The following is a 17,756-nucleotide window of genomic DNA, read 5'->3' as shown; positions in this document are numbered from 1 at the left end:
CGATAGTTCCGCGCTCACACTCACGGCACTAACCACTATATATATATATATATATATACATATATATACTATTTGGTTAGTGCCCCAAGGGTCCGGCCACCAATCCCCACCCTTCATTCTGCACATGTTGCGGCAGGTCAGGTTCATACGCCAAGCCCCGAAAGCAAAATAAAATCATCAAAACGAATTTTTGTTCCATCGCACTTCAGAAAGTCAGCGCACCAACACATACATTACTTGCAGTGTCCGTGTGAATCAAAACCGGTTTGGAGCGCTCAAAAATCATTGGTTACACGACTTATGCAAATGTAGCTGGAACTTCTGGCTGCGTGCTCTACACGCACTTATACAAATGTAGCTGAGACTTCTAGCTGCGTGTTCTACACGCACTAATTCTTGTAGCTGCGACGTTGGCAGAGGCCTGGGACTTCGAGACGCACATTCAGCGGTGACGTTTCGCTTGGCTCAAATTAACAATCTACTATACTATTTGGTTAGTGTTAGTGCTCACGGTGACCATTTAAGGTATATTAAATACTTTTCCGGATATTTTTTTAGGATACATTTAAGAATATTTTTTCAGGATACATTCCGGTTGACAAGCAACAAATTGTCAAATTGTTCCCGCTCACGTAACGTTTTATGTTCTTTTTGGTGGTTGACCTTTTTAGTTTTAAACATAATTTAGAAACATTCCAAGGAAAGGAAGTCGTCAATACTAACCAATCTTGTGAAGAATTTATTGATACATCGGATAAAACTATAGTTTTAGCGCGGAGACACCTAACTAGCTAGTAATATCAAATAGAACATACAAATCGAGGAACATAATTTAAGAGTTACGGTATATTTACAGTATATTTTGAAAATGCAAGGGTATATTTCGTTAAATTTCCGAAGGTCTGTCTATTTTATCGATAACTTCACGCTCACGCTGTTGTTTACATTTATTTAATATCTTTTATTGCCAAAATGGATTTTAATACATTGCTGCAGCGTGCCCAGAACCTGACAAATGAGGCGAAAGCCGAGTATGAGCTACCCCAGGTGGAGCGTACGCTCCAACAAGTGCTGCAGGCTACCACACAGCTCCACTCACGAGTAACTCAATCCAGCAACAAAGATATACAAGCGTAAGTAAAGCAATTCCTTAAACAATATCCCAGGCTGATCATGTTTCTGTGGCAGGCATATACTGCTCGGCTCCAAGGGCATAGATCTGCCCAAGCTGACCCAGAAGTTGGAGGCACTCAATGCACGCAAAACCTTCGAGCCGGTCGATGCGGTTGGGTCTGATGTGTCGGATGTGTGCACGTTCCTGAAAAATGAGCGCGAGAACGCAATTCTTTCTGTGATTGAAGACACCAATAAAAACGTGAGTACAGTGTCTTGCATTCACTTCGAATCCACTCCATTCGCCGGCGTCTTCAACAGATAAGTGAAACGGTGAGCAAACAGAAGTGGGCCAACCTGAACAGCACTTGGAATGAGGAGAAAACCCGGCTGCTGGATGCCCTGATTGGGCCCTCGCAGAACTTTATTGACCTGCAGCGCTTGCCAGAGCACATCACCCTCGATCCTAACTTACCGCCCAGCAGCTGCCTCAGCCAAATGGAGCTTGTCTACGCCCAGGAGCTGCATCACTATAACGAACTGCTGCTGAAGGGCGCCCACCGACCAAATCTTGTGCAAAAGTTCGCCCTGTTGTCCAGCAGCTTTGGCGATGACCGGCTGACGGACATGTGGTTAACATTGGCCTCAGTGACGCAAGTGAACGAGCCCATCCACACTGACCCCATAAAAATTCGACAGCAGCGGCCCGAGTTCATTATTAACGCCAAATCGTATCTCGAAAGGCGCTACAAGCTCTACATGTGCACCCTGGTGGGGGCCGCACACTCAAGCAATAGCTATCAACTGGTACGCGCATACGTGACCAATCGGTTCAGCGCTCAGCACACAATTGGCTTAGTGGACACGTTGGACAACAAGCCACTGTGGCCCATGGTCTACTATGCAATGCGCTGTGGAGCAGCAGCGACGGCTGTGGAATTCCTGCACGAAGCCGGCTCCAGTTACGAGGACTTTGCCCAGGTCATAGCGGATCGCAATGCGGGCGCCGTCAATTCGAGGACAGAGACACAGCTGAAGTTGCAGTACGCCAACAAGATTAAGAACTCCACCGATGCCTATAAGAAGGCAGTGTACTGCTTCATCCTGGGTTGCGATCCCAACGAGTCGCACGGCGAGGTGGCGAAGACCATCGACGACTATTTATGGATTAAGCTGGCGATGCTCCGTCCTGGGGATGCCGGCGGCTATGGCAGGCTCCAGTCGGAGATCCTGGAAAAGTATGGCGAGAAACATTTCCATGCCAGTAACCAAACTGACGTTTATTTTAAAACGCTGGTTCTGGTCGGCCTGTTTGAGGCCGCGATTGAGTTCTTGGCCCGCAGTGGCCATCGTGTTCACGGCGTCCACATGGCCATTGCCCTTCACGAGGTGGGAGTGCTGGGTGGAGCCCGCAGTGTCTCGCAACCATTGCTATCCATCGACATCGCTGACCCGCAGCCACTACGCCGCCTCAATCTGACGAGATTAGTTCGTCTGTATGCAAAGCATTTCGAGCGCACGGATACGACAGAGGTCCTTAACTACTACTTCGCGCTGCGTAACTTGCGGGATCCAAAGGGACGAAATATGTTCCTGACATGCGTCTGCGATCTGGTGGTATGCAGCGGCGTGCTGGATACCAGCATTTTCGACTTGATATTCGGACAGCGTATGACTGATATGGACAAAGCGGTTCCAGGGTGAGTTCGACTGTATTCCGTGTCCCCCCACGATCAACTCGCCATCTCTAACTTGTCTTTCAGCGGAGTGTTTCGCCAGTTTGATTGCCCGGAGTTTGACACGAACACCATGGCCTCGCTGGTCGCAGAAGAGCTGGTTGCGCGAGGCAGCTTTGAAATGGCTGTGCGACTTTACGAGTTGGCTGGCAACTACAACCTGTCGCTGAAGCACTTTAACATATTGCTGGCACAGGTTGTGCAGTTCTCGCCGCAGGAGGGATCACAGCGGGCACGTCTTAGGGACGAAGCTAATCGATTTAGCAGACTTCTGGCAGCACTCCGTATAGAAGTGGAGCCCAAAATAAGGGGCAGCTTTGAACTGCTGCAGCTTCTGCTCGTCTTTTTCGACCTCCATCATGAGGGCAAGCTAGCCCAAGCTGTAGAGCAGCTGCAGCACACGAAGCTGATGCCGAATACCACTGATGATGTGGATGGTTGTTTGACCAACATCAAGAAACTCAGCGGGGAGGTCATAAAGGTAATTCCCGACGTGATGGTGGCTGCCATGGACATCACACTCACCCAGTACAACCGGTTGAAGACGCGAATGTGTACGTCGGATCAGCTGCAGTTCCATAAACTGCTAGTGCGAGCCAAAGCCCTTTCCAATCTCGCCGCTAGCATGCCTTTCCGCATGCCCTATGAAACCAACAAACGTCTGATGCAGCTGGAGCTGATGATGAATTAGAATAAAATAATGTTAATCTCCACAGAACTCTCCTCTATTTATTTCATCAGCATAAAAATGTACTCTTCATCCTCTTCCTTGCACGCGTGATATTGAAGCCGCTGCTCAAGTTCTTCGATTCTAAGCCGAGCAGCAGCGAGTTGCTGCTGCAAGTCGGTGCTGATCCGTTTGCTTGTCTGGCAATTTGGACAGGATTCGGCCTCTCTTCCATCAGTCCCTTTGGAATCACCCTCGTCGATTCCCTGACCTTCAGTCTCGCTCCTCTGTGAGTCGCATTCCAAAGGATCTCTGCTTTCACTTCCAAGATTCAGTTCGGGCAAGGCTTGCTTTGGCAATTTGCTGTTCTTTTTGGGTAGAAAACTCGGACGAAAGTGTCGGCCGCATATGAAGGGCCACTTTATTCCTTCTTTAAGACTGCACAGCCTCATCCACTCTTTCCGTAGCTGTGTCTCTGTGGGAAAACAGTGCAATCTGCCGGGTGGCGATCTTGTCATGCAATCCTTGATGCAGCACTTTCTCACCAACATTTTCTTCTTTGCATAGCCATGATGCAGTCCCGCAGTCTTGCCTGAAAATCTAACGTTTATCAGAATATATCCTTTAGTAGTGGTGGTAACTAAGAGCGGCTTACCCACAAAGAGAGTTGGCACAGCCCAGGCAAACAGTTTGGCATTACCGAAACAATGTTGTTCAAAGTGTCGCCGGCACACCCGGCGATTCGACAGTGTAGTGTCCTTTGGCAGGCCCAGATTCTCTATCCACTTCAGCCTTACCTCCGGCTTAGTGGGAAACTTGAACATAGAACTGCAGTCTTGCTGCCCACTCTCGGGACAGTCTGTAACAGTGCAACGAAGGCGTTCATATCTCTTTTTTTTTGGGATTGCGACCCTGAAGAAAGAAAGCAACAGGTGTTGTAAGTGGATAAATTCGAAATAAATTTTTTAAAAAGTGAATTTTTTAAATTGAATTGCGTGCGCTTTCCATTAGAAAATCATAATTTTACATTTTTTAAAAAAAAATATCGATACATACACTGACTGCCGAATATGGTGAGCTGCTCGTTTTCGCGTTTCGCAATGATTTGATTTGGAAAATACCAACATAGTGTGCACACAATTGAGATACATCCACATAGGGCACGCTGTTTTCAAGATTCAAAAGTAGAAAATGTTGAATGGCAGCTTTTATATTAACATTGTTGGACACCATGGGAAAAACAATAGACTACAGGACATATTTTTTTTAGGATATTTTTATTGTGTGATCTCCCTTTTGATTGATCGATATATCTTACATTTCGATACCAATATACAAGCAACACTATCGATATTAAAAAGTCAAGAACGTCGCGTCGCAAATAAATGTTTAATAAATTTCGTTGAAACAAACGTCCATTTGAAATAAAATAAAAGTAAGGCAAGCCAAGCAAGTAGCGCTAACTAGATTTTATTAATTTGTTACTAGTCGCTCCATAAACGTGTCGGGACCAGAGAACAAGTCGCTACAAAAATTTCGGTTTTTGTTGGCCTCTCTGATATGGGAATGCGTGCCCAGGTGTGTGTGCGTGTGGGTAATTAAACAAAAGTATTAAGCAAAATTTACATATTTTGCAATCCGCGCAGTCCGTTTGGAAAGTGAAAAAGGCAGATAAAAAGGCAGACGACAATTGTTACAGGCGCAGCTGCGTCGCAGGCGGCACTTCCTACAACGGTTTTTGGCCTGCTCCTGCATTTGCAGCTGCTTGTATTTGGATACTTTGTGGTTGTCATACTCACACACACACACACACACACACACACACACACACACACAAACCACCTCTCGTTAACTACCTTGAAAGCCGTAAAGTGAGAGTGAGAAGGAAAGACAGAGGTGCAAAGTTGATGCCGTTCAACTAAGCTTGGACACGGTGTACTGTGTGAGTGTTACTGTTTGTGTGTGTCGTATGCGTGAGCAGAGGCATTAGTCATTTTTTGCCTGAGCCAAAACTGGACTGGAAGATTGACGGTCCTTTAGCGGCTCTGCAGCACATCATTTGGAACGCATCAACCAAAGAGAGTCACATCAAAGTCATCTGTGCGTATCTTGAAAAGGTTAGTTACTCGCTCCCCATTAGCATTTTAGCTTGGCTCGACCCATTGAAGATTGTTGCAATCTGCACCCTCTTAACTTGGCCAATCTCGCACGCACCCCATTTAATGCATATTTATTGAATCGGTGGAGTGTATTCAGGATATTTGCTTAACTAAAATTCCATTCAAGGTCGTATTTGTTAATTAAATAAATGTTTGCCTGGTTGCCTGAGCTGTGTGTTGTTCGTGGGGTTGGTAATACGAGAAGAGACTTTCAGTTGTTGCATAAACCCGATATGCTACGCTAGTTCCCGACTGTTTGTTTGTTCACGCCTCAGCGATAAGGAATTCAGCGACATTTATGGATAAGATAAATATATATGTATGCATGTATGCATATCTACATACATACATATATGAGTATGAGTGCATGCATATGTAATCGCTCCATCATTGCCGTGCACTTGTTTGCCTGAAGCTCTTCCATACAAAACCCACCCTTTCACTCGTTTCCACACACTTCGTTTAGAGACAGAGCCAAAGTTATAGGAATTTAATTTTCTTGTTGTCCCTTTCAGGCGCAGCAGGTGTGTTGCTTTTACTGTTTTGCCACATTTTCCATGCCAGTGACTCCATCCGATCGGCATATGGCGTCCATCCCCCTCGCCTATGCATCGGAGATTAAGTTCTTTAAAGAGTATATACATATGTATGTATATACATATATAAATGCATGCATATGTATTACATTCATATGTGGTACAATATCTGAAATTGTTCTCCGAACCGACGGCTTGTTCAAAACAGGAAACGGTATGGGAAGCCTTTATCAAAAAGTATGAGAAGTGGAACTGTCCGCAGGGAGAGAGGAATGGGCATGGTGACTCTCCAGCTTCTTCGCTTTAGCGAATCGAGCTACATACATACATAAATACATACATATGTACATACATAAGTAAAAAAATGCATCCATGTCATTGAAATTTGTACTTTCTGCTCAGAACAAATGACCGTTCAATATATTTTCAAAAGAGCATTGTTCTGTGAAGGATTTGAAATGCTTTCAAGTACACTTATACACACTCAAGTGCGTAAGCTTTCATTTCTGATTGTATTTAACTTTGACCCAAATTCGTGAAATTGTCCCCTCCACATGGCGAGCCTCGCACCATACAGAGAGCAAGAGAGAATAACAAGCTCCCACTCTCTGATGCAGCAGCTCGGCATGCAATTGTTTTGGGTAGTCGAACGTGCAATTTTAGATCGCTGTTTGCTTAGAAAATAGCTACTGTAAGAAATAAGTACGTATGTACATATATACATTGTATACATGTACCTATGCATGACAAATGCATACACATACAATGTACATATTTACGAATGCATGCCAATAAGTTATGGAATGAATTGCATGAGCTGGAAAAAAACGGAGAATAACCCATAAGCACGACGCACCGAGAAACGTGCTGACAATGCCGAATGATGCGGCTTATTTTGCTATTTTTATTTTACCTCTCCAGCGTTTTTCTCTTCCTCCTTCATTCCCTCTACTTAGTTCTAAGCGGGGCTTTTCCTCTATGGGAAGAGCCAACTTCGAACCGAAGCTGTAGATACTCTACAGACTCATTTCCCTGTGTCTGTTAGAAGAACTCATCTCCTGGGGCAAAGTGCCTACTAAAATTTAAATTGAGACCAGTATTTCGACTCGTTATAAAGCTATTCCGTTCACAAAACCCATATACATTTTTGCCTGTGTATTGTTTAAACATATGGATGTACATAAATACATATGTACATACATACATAAGTACATATGGTCTGTTTCGGCGACGTTTTCTGACTTGTTTTTGTTAAATGCTGAATGTGATGATCAAATATTTGTATAGATTTGTTTAAATTGCTGTGACGCCAGATTCAAGCTGTGTCTGTTTACTTTAAGGTTCATGGGTAGCATTAGGAGAGTTCACTTACTGATATCGAAATTGATTGAAGAACCCTCTCTCCATTCATTTCGAGCAATTAATAGATCCTTAACTCAATGTAACCCCAACCTCAAAGCCACACACACACAGCATGGCTCTGTTTCCATCTCCATATCAAGCGCTTTATTTCTTTCTCTTTTCATCTTCTCTGTTTCCCATGATCCGCTCGAGTCAAAGGCTTGACGTTAATTGAATTTTTGTTCTCTTTGTAATATTTTGTATTTCTACAAACGCATCGCGAGCTCCCACTCATTACTCATTTTCTCTTTATGGGCAGAGTACATATCACATACATATGTACATATTTATGCATGTTTTATATTCGGCGGCAGGTCAAAAAAGCATACTAGAACCGATGGGCTGAAATTGAAGCGTGTTTTTTTATACTGAGGTTCATTTAACTTTTTATTTCGTGGCAATAAATTCAATTGGCTTCATCGGCGATACGCAGTGCCATCGTCCGTCCGTTGTCTGTTGTCTGTCGTCTTCGCTCTCCCTTTCTTATTGATGTGGCGCTGAGACTCGGGAGGCCTCCTGATGTGGTTACCCGCTCCCGTTTGCTATTTTTGCGACAGATGAGGGCGTCGAAGAGCCGCTCCTCTATCGTGTAGGTTACCTTTGATCAAGGGCGGTCAATGGAACGCATTGTGTACCGTGCCTTTGTATTTATACCCGGTACTCGGAGAGTAAATAGGGTATATTGTATTTGTGTGAATAACGGTTGTATGTAACGCACAGAAGGAAGCGTTTCCGACCCCATAAAGTATATATATATTCTTGATCAGCATCAATAGCCGAACGATAGAGCCATGTCTGTCTGTCCGTCTGTCCGTCTTGTTTGTCGGCTAGTTCTCAGAGACTATAAGAGCTAGAGACACCAAATTTTGGCTCCGGACTGCTGTATGCTCACACTGAAACCAGTGTATTTCAAAAATTAGCCCCGCCCCCTTCCGCCTCCGCAAAAGGGCGAAAACCTCCCAAACCTACAGTTTTGAAGATAAAAGAAAACTAAAAACCAAAACATAAAAGCCATTCCGTCGGGAATGAACGTTTCTATCAGATCACCAAATTGGGATCCGATTGGATCATTATTATAGCCAGAATGAAGAAATTAATTTGCAGTGGCTAAACCCACCCTGTCCCGCAGCTTTTTTTGTTCTTTTCACATTCTCTCATTCACACTCTTCTTCCGCTTCACTCGGCCTCTGCCTCTGCCGTCCCTCTGCCGCAGAATATATTTGTTTTTTTTGTGTGTGCGGGCGCTGCCTCTGCCGCGAGTCTGCAGTGTGTGGGTCTAGGAAAGGGGCGGCGAGCTAAAGGAGAGTGTTGGTGTGAGTAGTGTTGTTGATGTAGATGACAGATGAGGAAAAAATTTAAAATTTAACAAATAACCGCTAAGGTACAGATGTAGTACTGAGTGCCGGGTATAAAAGTTGCGACGCGCAAGAAGCGTCTCACACGTCCTTTCTTGTTTCATTGTGCCTCATTGTGGTCTGGGGCGGATCATAGCGACTTCAAGTGCGATTGGAACCCACTAAAGTGTTTTCTGTTGTTGGCATACGCCGCAAAAATCGATATGTAATTAAAAATATCTATTTATGTACAGTTGCGAAAAAAATAATAGCACCACTACAGCACATTTTGTTCTTGACCAAAAATAAAACCATTAATGTTGCAATTTTTTGAAATTTTTAATTTTTCCATATAGTTGAGTATCCTTGTTAATAAAAAAGTGTTACCTTTCTTCAAATTTCTGTCTTCATATATATTTCTTTAACTTTAAGAAAAAATACCACAAATATGACGAACAAAATAATATCACCATAAGCCCTGCTTAAAGTCAATGTTCGTAATTTCCAAGAATTTACTTTGTATAAACTACGTATTTATTAGTTTTGGCTAATATTTCATTGTTTCTATCGTCAAAGCTAATAATAATTATTACAATAGAACGTGGACAGCTCGGAAATGCGAGGAAGCGAGACCTAAGCAAAAAATTGATATTTGACGTAAAAACTTACAGAGATTTTGATCAATTGGTAGGAAGTTTCAATAAAATGATTAAAAATCGATGGGTTCGATGGGTTTTATGTCAGGCAACTGTGCAGGACACTTTAACACGTTCAGTGTTGGCCCCGAACCATTCCTTTGCTTTCGTGCTGGGGTTATTTTCCGTTTAAAAGGCCCATACGAGTGGAATTTCGTATTCTGCAAAGCGTAGCATTACTATCTCCATGATATTTAAGGACACGTGCTGATCCATGATGGTTTATAGTCAATGTATTGGCCCTACTCCATAGTAGGAGAAACAGGCCCACACCATTACACTACACATTTTATGTTAAATGGTTTTTGTGGTATACTGGTGTTCCTTGGACGTCTTAAGTATGATCAAGATCCCTTTTCAGTAAGTAAAACTCCTCAAAACTCATTTTTACTCATCTGACATTACAATTTTCCTCCATTATAGGGATGTCCAATTGGCATGCTCCCTTGAAAACATCATGTGCTCAGAACTTTCTAGCCCGTCGCTTTTATGTTAGGCTATTTTTTTAAACTTGATAGCAGGCTTGAAGGGAATCCTCTTGCTCTCACGAATCATTCTATTGACCCTAGAAGCGGTTATAGATCGTTTTGATCCACGTGTTTCACACTTTTCTTCATGGTTTAAGGCATTTTAAGCCAACTACTGTCGGATCACTTTGAGAACAAATTTAAGAGTACTGCTCCAAAGCTCCCCAAAAGCGATGCCTGGACTTAGTGGATTCCACGCCAAGACGTTGAGCAGCTGTTATTGCCAAAAGAGGACACTGAACTAAATACTTAATGATAAATACAGATTTAGAATTAATAGTTCAAAAGTGTTAACTAAGAAATTCGTTACTTGTTGGTCAATTTTTAAATTTTAAATCCATTTTTTCAAAATTGGTGCTATTTTTTTTTTTCGCCTAATTTTACCAGTTTCAATTAAGTTTCTTAAATAACTTAAAAACCTTATAAAAAAGTTTTTTTAGTTATTCCCCAGATTTGTAGGGGAAAGTTAAAAATGTGAGTTGGGCAACTTGGTGGTGCTATTCTTTTTTTTACAGCTGTATGTACAAATGTACCTACAAATAAGCTTTGGTAGCGGGTATCCTATATAATGTATCTAAAAAAAAAAGCTTTCAAGGTCATCTCAGACGGTGACAGTCTATAAAATGTCAAACTGCAAACGGAAATGCTCGGAGATTGGGGGAGAACAGCAGAAAGCCGCGCGTACAGCGTACAAAACAAATTCATTAAAATGGAGCATGTAAATCGCTATTTAAAATGCTCCTTCTTTTCTTTTCTTTTCTTTTTATTTGGTTTCATTCGATTATTGATACCGTCTGTCCGCTGACGAGACGCTCTCACTTTGCACTCAATTTCATCGTTGGGGAGAGGAAGATCGTATCAGCCAGCAGCTCCACCCCACACACACACTTACACTTTGTCACTTTCTTATGTTCTGCTCTTCCATCTTTCACCATCTGCCTTCTCCCCCCATTGTTCGTGAGAGTCTTATCCGAACGTGCGGTCAACTTGATTTTATGGTAGCTTCGAATTGATGTTAGGTCAGAGTCCGACCACAGCCAGCGTAAAAGGTGACTACTTGCAAGTGTTCTAATCTAAAGGACTAAAATTTATAAAACGACATCCCATTCACGCACACACACATTGTCAAATTAATAAATCATCTACATGTTTTATACTTTCAATGGAAATCAGTTGGCTGCGTCTATTTTTTTGGCGAAATAACCAAAACATTTAGCAAAGGGCATTTTCACAGCTTAATGTTATCCCTCCCCTCTGTGATAATGGGAAACCCGGTTTTTGGCATTGACTGAAACCTCCTCTTTATCACTTGAGCTTGAACCATCGAAATACAACCACTGAGCCATAATGGGCTTCATTACAAGCACCCAAGTATCGGAGGTCCCACCAGCTTATTTCAAGTTTTGATTTCAAGCTTCAAGCGTCAACTCTTATACTGAAGCAGACAAAATCAATAAGCTGTAGAACTACGAGGGGAGGAAACTGATAGAACAAAGACAAAACAGAGGAGAGAGAAGGGAAGGTCTTATCTCATCGTGAGCTCAATGGAATCTCCTTTCTGTATTAAAACGAGTGTCAAAAGATGCGGAAAATGATTACAGCTCATAGTGATTCGAATTGGGATTGTAGAGAATCTCGCTTTAGCGGTGCATGTGTACATTATATTCCAGTTCTATCTCTATTTAGGATTACTTCTGACCAAACATCGGCGATTAAAAGCGATTACAGATCAATTTTACTGACGCCATATGCCAGGGGGCATCAGTGCTAGTCTGCAATAGGTTTCCACAGTGAAATTTGCCTTGAAAGGGCACACACGTTACACAGTGTTACATGAATGTCCGTCGAAAGAGTTTGCACTGTATTTGTGCGTCTGTTTAGGATTATATTGTTCTTCACAGCAGACATACACATGTGCAAGAGGCGGCTAAGACGGGGGAGAGGGCCAGCAAATGATTAAATTGGCATTCAGAATCCCAACAATTTCACTGTACGAGTACGTGCCTCTTTCTGATGGGTGTATGAGTGAGGGGCAGGCAGTACCGCCATGCCACCCTCCCACCTATCATCACCACCTTCTGAAGGTGATTTTAATTAGATTGCAACTGTAACTATTTGTTTTCCCCGCTCTCTTTTTGGACTGAATGGTGGCAACGTGTCGGTGATTAGCGTCAGCATCAGTCAGTCATTCATTCAGTGAAACACTGTCTAACACAAATCCGGTCCTATTTTCGTTTTCTTTCTCTCGCTGTTCTTGCTGATTGTTGATTTTAAGGTCTTTGATGGAAGAAACGAGCGATTTACATGAATTTGGCATGCAACGATTATTTGTTGGGTGTGCTCCTCATCGTTATTGTTTATGAATTCAGATGAAAGTTGGAAAGTTTTTACCCTTAAGAAACAAACCAGTTTATCTTCGTTCTTATAAGTAAAACCAAAAATGTTTAAAGGAACCATTGATGGTATTGTATTGAACCATTGATGATTGTTGTGTTTATTGGAGACTCAATTTGAATTTCCCCGTTTGAAGGCGTTCAACATGCAGATATATGTACATATTTTTTATAGCCGGTACTCGAAGAGTAAATAGGGTATATTGTATTTGTGCGCATAACGGTTGTTTGTAACACACAGAAGGAAGCGTTTTCGACCCCATAAAGTATATATATTCTTGATCAGCATCAATAGCCGAGTCGATTGAGACATGTCTGTCTGTCCGTCCGTCTGTCCGTCCGTCTTGTTGAGCTCCTGGATCTCAGAGACCATAAAAGCTAGAGCCACCAAATTTTGCATCCAGACTTCTGTATTCTGTATTCTCACACTGTTACAAGTGTATTTAAAAAATGAGCCACGCCCTCTTCCGCCCCTGCAAAAGGGCGAAAACCTCCCAAATCTACAATTTTGAAGATAAAAAAACCTAAAACTAAAACTAGAAAACTAAAAACGCCATTCCGTAGGGAATGGCCATATCTATCAGTTCACCAAATTGAGCCATTATTATAGCCAGAATGAAGAAATTAATTTCCAGTGGCTAAACCCACCCTGTCCCGCAGCTTATATTTGTTTTTTTTGTGTGTGCGGGCGCTGCCTCTGCCTCTGCCGCGAGTCTGCAGTGTGTGGGTCTAGGGAAGGGCGGCGAGCTAACGGAGCGTGTTGGTGTGAGAAGTGTTGTAGATGTACATGACAGATGAAGAAAATATTTAAAATTTGACAAAACACCGCTATGGTGCAGATGTAGTACTGAGTGCCGGGTATAAAAGTTGTGACGCGTAAGAAGCGTCTCACACGTCCCTTCTCGTTTTTTTTTGTGTGCGGGCGCTGCCTCTGCCGTGAGTTTGCAGTGTGTGGGTTTAGGGTAGGGCGGCGAGCTAGAGGAGCGTGTTGGTGTGAGAAGTGTTGTAGATGTAGATGACAGATGAGGAAAAAATTTAAAATTTGACAAATAACCGCTAAGGTACAGATGTAGTACTGAGTCCCGGGTATCTCCTTCTCGTTTTATGTATGTAAACAAACATACAATATAGTAATAATATAAATTTTTCCAAACACTGCTATTAAAAAATATTTATTGGCCAACTTGCAATACACCCCCCGATCGCATTCCATACCAAGAGGCGGATACCGAATTGCGTAAAATTGTTTATGGTGCCAGATCCAGGAACTGACTCCCTCCCTGAGATACGAGTGCACGGGGGAATACTCTCGAAATGACGCACGGGGAATGTCAATCACAGGCATCATCATCCATCAACCATTCCTCTAAATGGCAATTGTCTGCTAAACGTATTTCTAATGAATGAAACACTTCAATATTGTATCTAACAGAGGCCCAATATTTTTTTTTCGTCGTACGAAATTTTGATAAGAATATTATTAAATGGTTTTTCCCTCCAGCGGGCGGCTCTTCTTATCAATGCCCCATTGTGCCCCGATGCTTCCCCCAGTTATTGTGCGCACTCTCAGAGATGCTGTACAGTCTGGGTTCGTTCCGTCATGTGCCGGGCACGAAAGCGCCGCTCCGGGAGAAGTCTGTCGCAAGTGGGGCATGAAGCATGAGGCAACTACTGCAACATATACAGTTTGGCTCCCACAATCCACCTACTTATTCTACTACTTTGTGTGATTCCGGCATTCATTTGGGCATTTGTTTCCACTCTACTCTGATGTCACAGATGCCCTTGTTTATATCAGAATAGCTTGCTTCAGAAAAAGCATTTGTGTAGCTCTCCATCTTAATGAGATGAAGTGACATAAATTCTGCTGAGAGAAACCCAAAATACGAAGAGGCATGGCATGTTTTATTTATTTTAAATGAGCATTTCTTTGGGGCCTGTCGATGGATGCCTGTTATTATAATTGTATTAGTTTTGCGATCTCTAGTTTGTCGAGTGCTCGGTGTATTATAGCTGATAGGCGAAATAGGGAGCCCTCTTTTATGATATTTCTGATTAAAACTGATTTCTGCTCATAGAAATCAAATGAATCACTCGATTCTCCAGCTCTAATGACACTTGTGGTTATCTGTATGCCTGAAGCTATTTTATCTATAGGTCTTGGCCATAATTCGCTTCTTATCAAATGGGCTCCTAGCCGAAATTCTTATCTTATTTTGTATACAGTTCTCGTGTACATACCAATCTACAACAGCTGCATGGCCTGGAATAGCCTGCGAAAGGGGTGGCCCCGAATCAGATATACATACATATATTCCAATCGGCTAAATCGGCTTTCCCTGGCTACAGTTACAGGTTTCCTTTTGATTCCCCAAAAACTAAGGAAACATAAAAAATGTTAAACTTTTTTCGGATTTATTTGAGAAAATTGTTGAGTAGAATTTAGCACCTCAGACTTGGGGCTCGCCCAGGTAAAGATGTGAGAACACAATTCCTTACGACTCTTCCAGTACCGCATCCCCATAGCTTATCCTCTCCGTAATGTTTGGGGGACATGTTGCATGTTTAATGAGACGTTTAATGGTTCTTCTCTTTTGCAGGTGAAATGACGATTCCATCGAGACCAGCGCCAGCCCCGCCCGGAGCGCGTGCACAGAGCGCTGCGGATGGAGCGAATGCCAGCCTGGATCAGCTGCGTCTACAGCTCCAGCAGCAGCACTTGCAGCAGCAGCAATCGTCTGGTGGAAGTTTGCAGAAGTTCACCATTAAGCTTCCTCCGCCTCCCAAGCGGCCGCTGCAGCAACAGTCGCTGAATGCGCAGCACAAAAGATCCAACAACAATCTTTTTGAGGAGCAGACGGGCTCCAGCATCACACGAAAGTTCCCCCAGGCGCGGTATACGCCGACCACCAACTGGGACGACGATCCCTTTGGAGGGGGAGGGGGAGGAGCTGCTGCTAATGGAAATGGCAACTTAAGGAAGATGCCACCGCCGCGACCGCCTCCGCCGAAGGTGCAAGTTCAGATGAATGGCCATAAGGCTGCCGCCACTGGCACATCAGCGACGTCGGCCGGTGGCGGCGGAAACCTCATCTCCAACATCTTCCACCGCAAAAAGACTCCGTCTACAACAACGTCTGCTGCTTCAAAGGCCGCAGTGCAGAGTCGAGTCTACGGCCTGAGCAGCGGCCATGCCGGGACGGCGGCACCCACAGCAGCAGCAGCTGCAGCTGCAGTCGCATCGTCGGCCAGTGGGTCGTTCAGCAACACGGATTGGAACGCTGCCTGGAATACGGCCACCACTACAACTACCACAACTGGCAGCAGCAGCAGCTCCCACTACTCTCACACAACGAGCAATGGGACTGCGGTTGAGGGACAGCTCATCAGCTTTGACTCGCCGCCTTCGTCGCCCACCTTCACGCAGAAGTCGAACAGCGACTGCGTGAGTGTCGATAGCTTCAGCTCGGACAGCAACTTCAGTTCACCCAACAACGGCAGCGTTTCGCAGCCGGAAAGTGGGTTCGAGGACGACTTCCACCGCTCCCGACCAGCTACCCAGAGTCCGCTAGATCCCTGGGAGGCTGTAGACAGTGCCGGCCATAGCGCGGTCGACAGTTTCGGCTCGGCAGCGGTGCGACAGACGTATCAGACATACCATCAGATACGCACGTCAGACAATCCATTGTGCAATGGCAAGAGCCTTCTGCCCCCCATACAGTCGCTGGCCATGCCCACCATCATCAAGCCGAAGATTTCGCAGAAGCCGAAAGCGCCTAGGGCTCCGCCGTTCGTCGGTGGAATGCCACCCGGCTACGTAGGTGCCTTTAACCCACCTTCTCCTCCCATGCCGAAGGGTGCCCCGCCACCACTTCCCCCATCTGTTGGCAGTGGAGCCTCGGGAATCTCGATGCTGGATGTGATTGCGGGCAGAGTGGATGCCATGGCCTTGAGCAACGGCAGCTCAGGCTACATCGAGGAGGAGCTTGATCCTTACGCCATAGCCCTATACGACTTTGACGGTGTCGAAGAGGGTGATCTTAGCTTTAGGGTAAGTGTTTAAGGACGCCGCATCCCATATTTATGCCATCTGACCGAACGACTCTTGCAGGAGAACGAGAAAATCTATCTGCTGGAGCAGCCCACGCCTGAATGGATTCGAGGACGTACGCGCTCCGGCTGCGAGGGTATTTTCCCTGCCACTTATGTGGACATCAAAGTGCCTTTGGGTGCGGGTCAGTCACAATCATATTCACAACCACAGCAACATAAGCAACAACAGCAGCAAACGCAACATGAGCACACTGCGCTCTGTTTGTATAATTTCCCCGGCGAGGTCGAAGGAGATCTGCCCTTGCAGGTGAATATTCCACAGCTGTTATTTTTAAATGTCTGTTCTTAATCTCTCGATCGCTTTCTCAATAGGAGAACGAACTGGTTACAGTGCTTTATAGGATAAACGAAGAGTGGCTGTTTGGAGAGGCGGGTGGACGGCAGGGGCAGTTTCCGACCAATTTCCTGGAGCAAGTGCCAGCCAATCTGCCCACGCTCTAAAGGAGATGATCCCGAAACCTAGTTTTATAATGTATACACAATAAATATGTCGATAGGAGTGAAGCGAACTGAACCATATAAACAAATGAATATAATCAAATTGTATTTTTGCTATATCCAAAACACATTATATGATAGGAGAGAAAGATCTATGTTTAAGCTACACCCCACCCCCAGAAAATGTTTTAATGGTACCACCAATCGAAAGATTTCCAGCTTATACACTGGATCGAATGATTGATTTTGTGCTTTTCCAGCGAATAGAATTGTTTGTTATATGGATGATTCGATGTTTATGTATTAGTTGATTGTTTGCTGATCTTTGGATTTAAAGTATTTGCCCAGCCCCCATACCACCCTTTGTATACCCCATTTAGAGCACATAAAGAGAAACAAAAACAATTGTAAATAAAATAATTATATTACTTTTTAATTATTTAAATTGAGTTGGATGCAACGGAGGAGATTCTGTCTTTGCTTATATCTGTCCTTGTCGTATATCCTAGAGAATGGAAGGCAAAGGCCTCTCCCAGCCCCGCCCCGCCCCGCTTATGGTAAATGAGGATATCTCCCCAAATAAACTATGTACACACAAACCTAGACAAGAATATTTTTGATTTCAATAACTACGTTGCCTGGTC

At 44.0% G+C, this 17,756-nt stretch overlaps 3 protein-coding genes across 3 annotated transcripts; 2 read left to right on the top strand and 1 right to left on the bottom strand.

Annotated features, from left to right (window-relative positions):
• The first annotated feature begins 928 nt into the window (after positions 1-928).
• LOC117590120 (nuclear pore complex protein Nup93-1) lies at positions 929-3,567 on the top strand. The gene is made up of 4 exons (XM_034282484.1): positions 929-1,133; positions 1,189-1,375; positions 1,435-2,813; positions 2,877-3,567. Exons 1-4 carry the CDS (start codon positions 973-975, stop codon positions 3,538-3,540), a joined length of 2,391 nt encoding a protein of 796 aa, XP_034138375.1. The 5' UTR covers positions 929-972; the 3' UTR covers positions 3,541-3,567.
• Positions 3,553-4,658, bottom strand: LOC117590123. The gene is made up of 3 exons (XM_034282487.1): positions 4,573-4,658; positions 4,172-4,428; positions 3,553-4,108 (listed from the first exon to the last, which is right to left on the bottom strand). The coding sequence occupies exons 1-3, from the start codon at positions 4,641-4,643 to the stop codon at positions 3,579-3,581; spliced, it is 858 nt and encodes a 285-aa protein (XP_034138378.1). The 5' UTR covers positions 4,644-4,658; the 3' UTR covers positions 3,553-3,578.
• A 212-nt stretch (positions 4,659-4,870) lies between these two features.
• On the top strand, positions 4,871-17,548 carry LOC117590121 (mucin-19). The gene is made up of 4 exons (XM_034282485.1): positions 4,871-5,633; positions 15,162-16,612; positions 16,673-16,921; positions 16,987-17,548. Exons 2-4 carry the CDS (start codon positions 15,167-15,169, stop codon positions 17,113-17,115), a joined length of 1,824 nt encoding a protein of 607 aa, XP_034138376.1. The 5' UTR covers positions 4,871-5,633; positions 15,162-15,166; the 3' UTR covers positions 17,116-17,548.
• Positions 17,549-17,756: the final 208 nt, after the last annotated feature.

This window comes from Drosophila guanche, unplaced genomic scaffold (genome assembly GCF_900245975.1).
Source record: "Drosophila guanche unplaced genomic scaffold, DGUA_6, whole genome shotgun sequence".
In the NCBI taxonomy this organism is placed as follows: Eukaryota; Metazoa; Arthropoda; class Insecta; order Diptera; family Drosophilidae; genus Drosophila; species Drosophila guanche.
Note: the sequence above shows the minus strand (reverse complement) of the source record. Positions and strands in the feature narration are given on the sequence as shown.

Coding starts and splice junctions, on each gene's coding strand:
- LOC117590120 (XM_034282484.1), top strand. CDS start 973: ATGGATTTTAATACATTGCTGCAGCGTGCCCAGAACCTGACAAATGAG. Junction 1,376..1,434: donor TTGAAGACACCAATAAAAAC/GTGAGTACAGTG, acceptor CGTCTTCAACAG/ATAAGTGAAACGGTGAGCAA. Junction 2,814..2,876: donor ATGGACAAAGCGGTTCCAGG/GTGAGTTCGACT, acceptor CTTGTCTTTCAG/CGGAGTGTTTCGCCAGTTTG.
- LOC117590123 (XM_034282487.1), bottom strand. CDS start 4,643: ATGTTGGTATTTTCCAAATCAAATCATTGCGAAACGCGAAAACGAGCA. Junction 4,429..4,572: donor CACCATATTCGGCAGTCAGT/GTATGTATCGAT, acceptor TTCTTTCTTCAG/GGTCGCAATCCCAAAAAAAA. Junction 4,109..4,171: donor TGTGCCAACTCTCTTTGTGG/GTAAGCCGCTCT, acceptor TTAGATTTTCAG/GCAAGACTGCGGGACTGCAT.
- LOC117590121 (XM_034282485.1), top strand. CDS start 15,167: ATGACGATTCCATCGAGACCAGCGCCAGCCCCGCCCGGAGCGCGTGCA. Junction 16,613..16,672: donor AGGGTGATCTTAGCTTTAGG/GTAAGTGTTTAA, acceptor CGACTCTTGCAG/GAGAACGAGAAAATCTATCT. Junction 16,922..16,986: donor AAGGAGATCTGCCCTTGCAG/GTGAATATTCCA, acceptor CTTTCTCAATAG/GAGAACGAACTGGTTACAGT.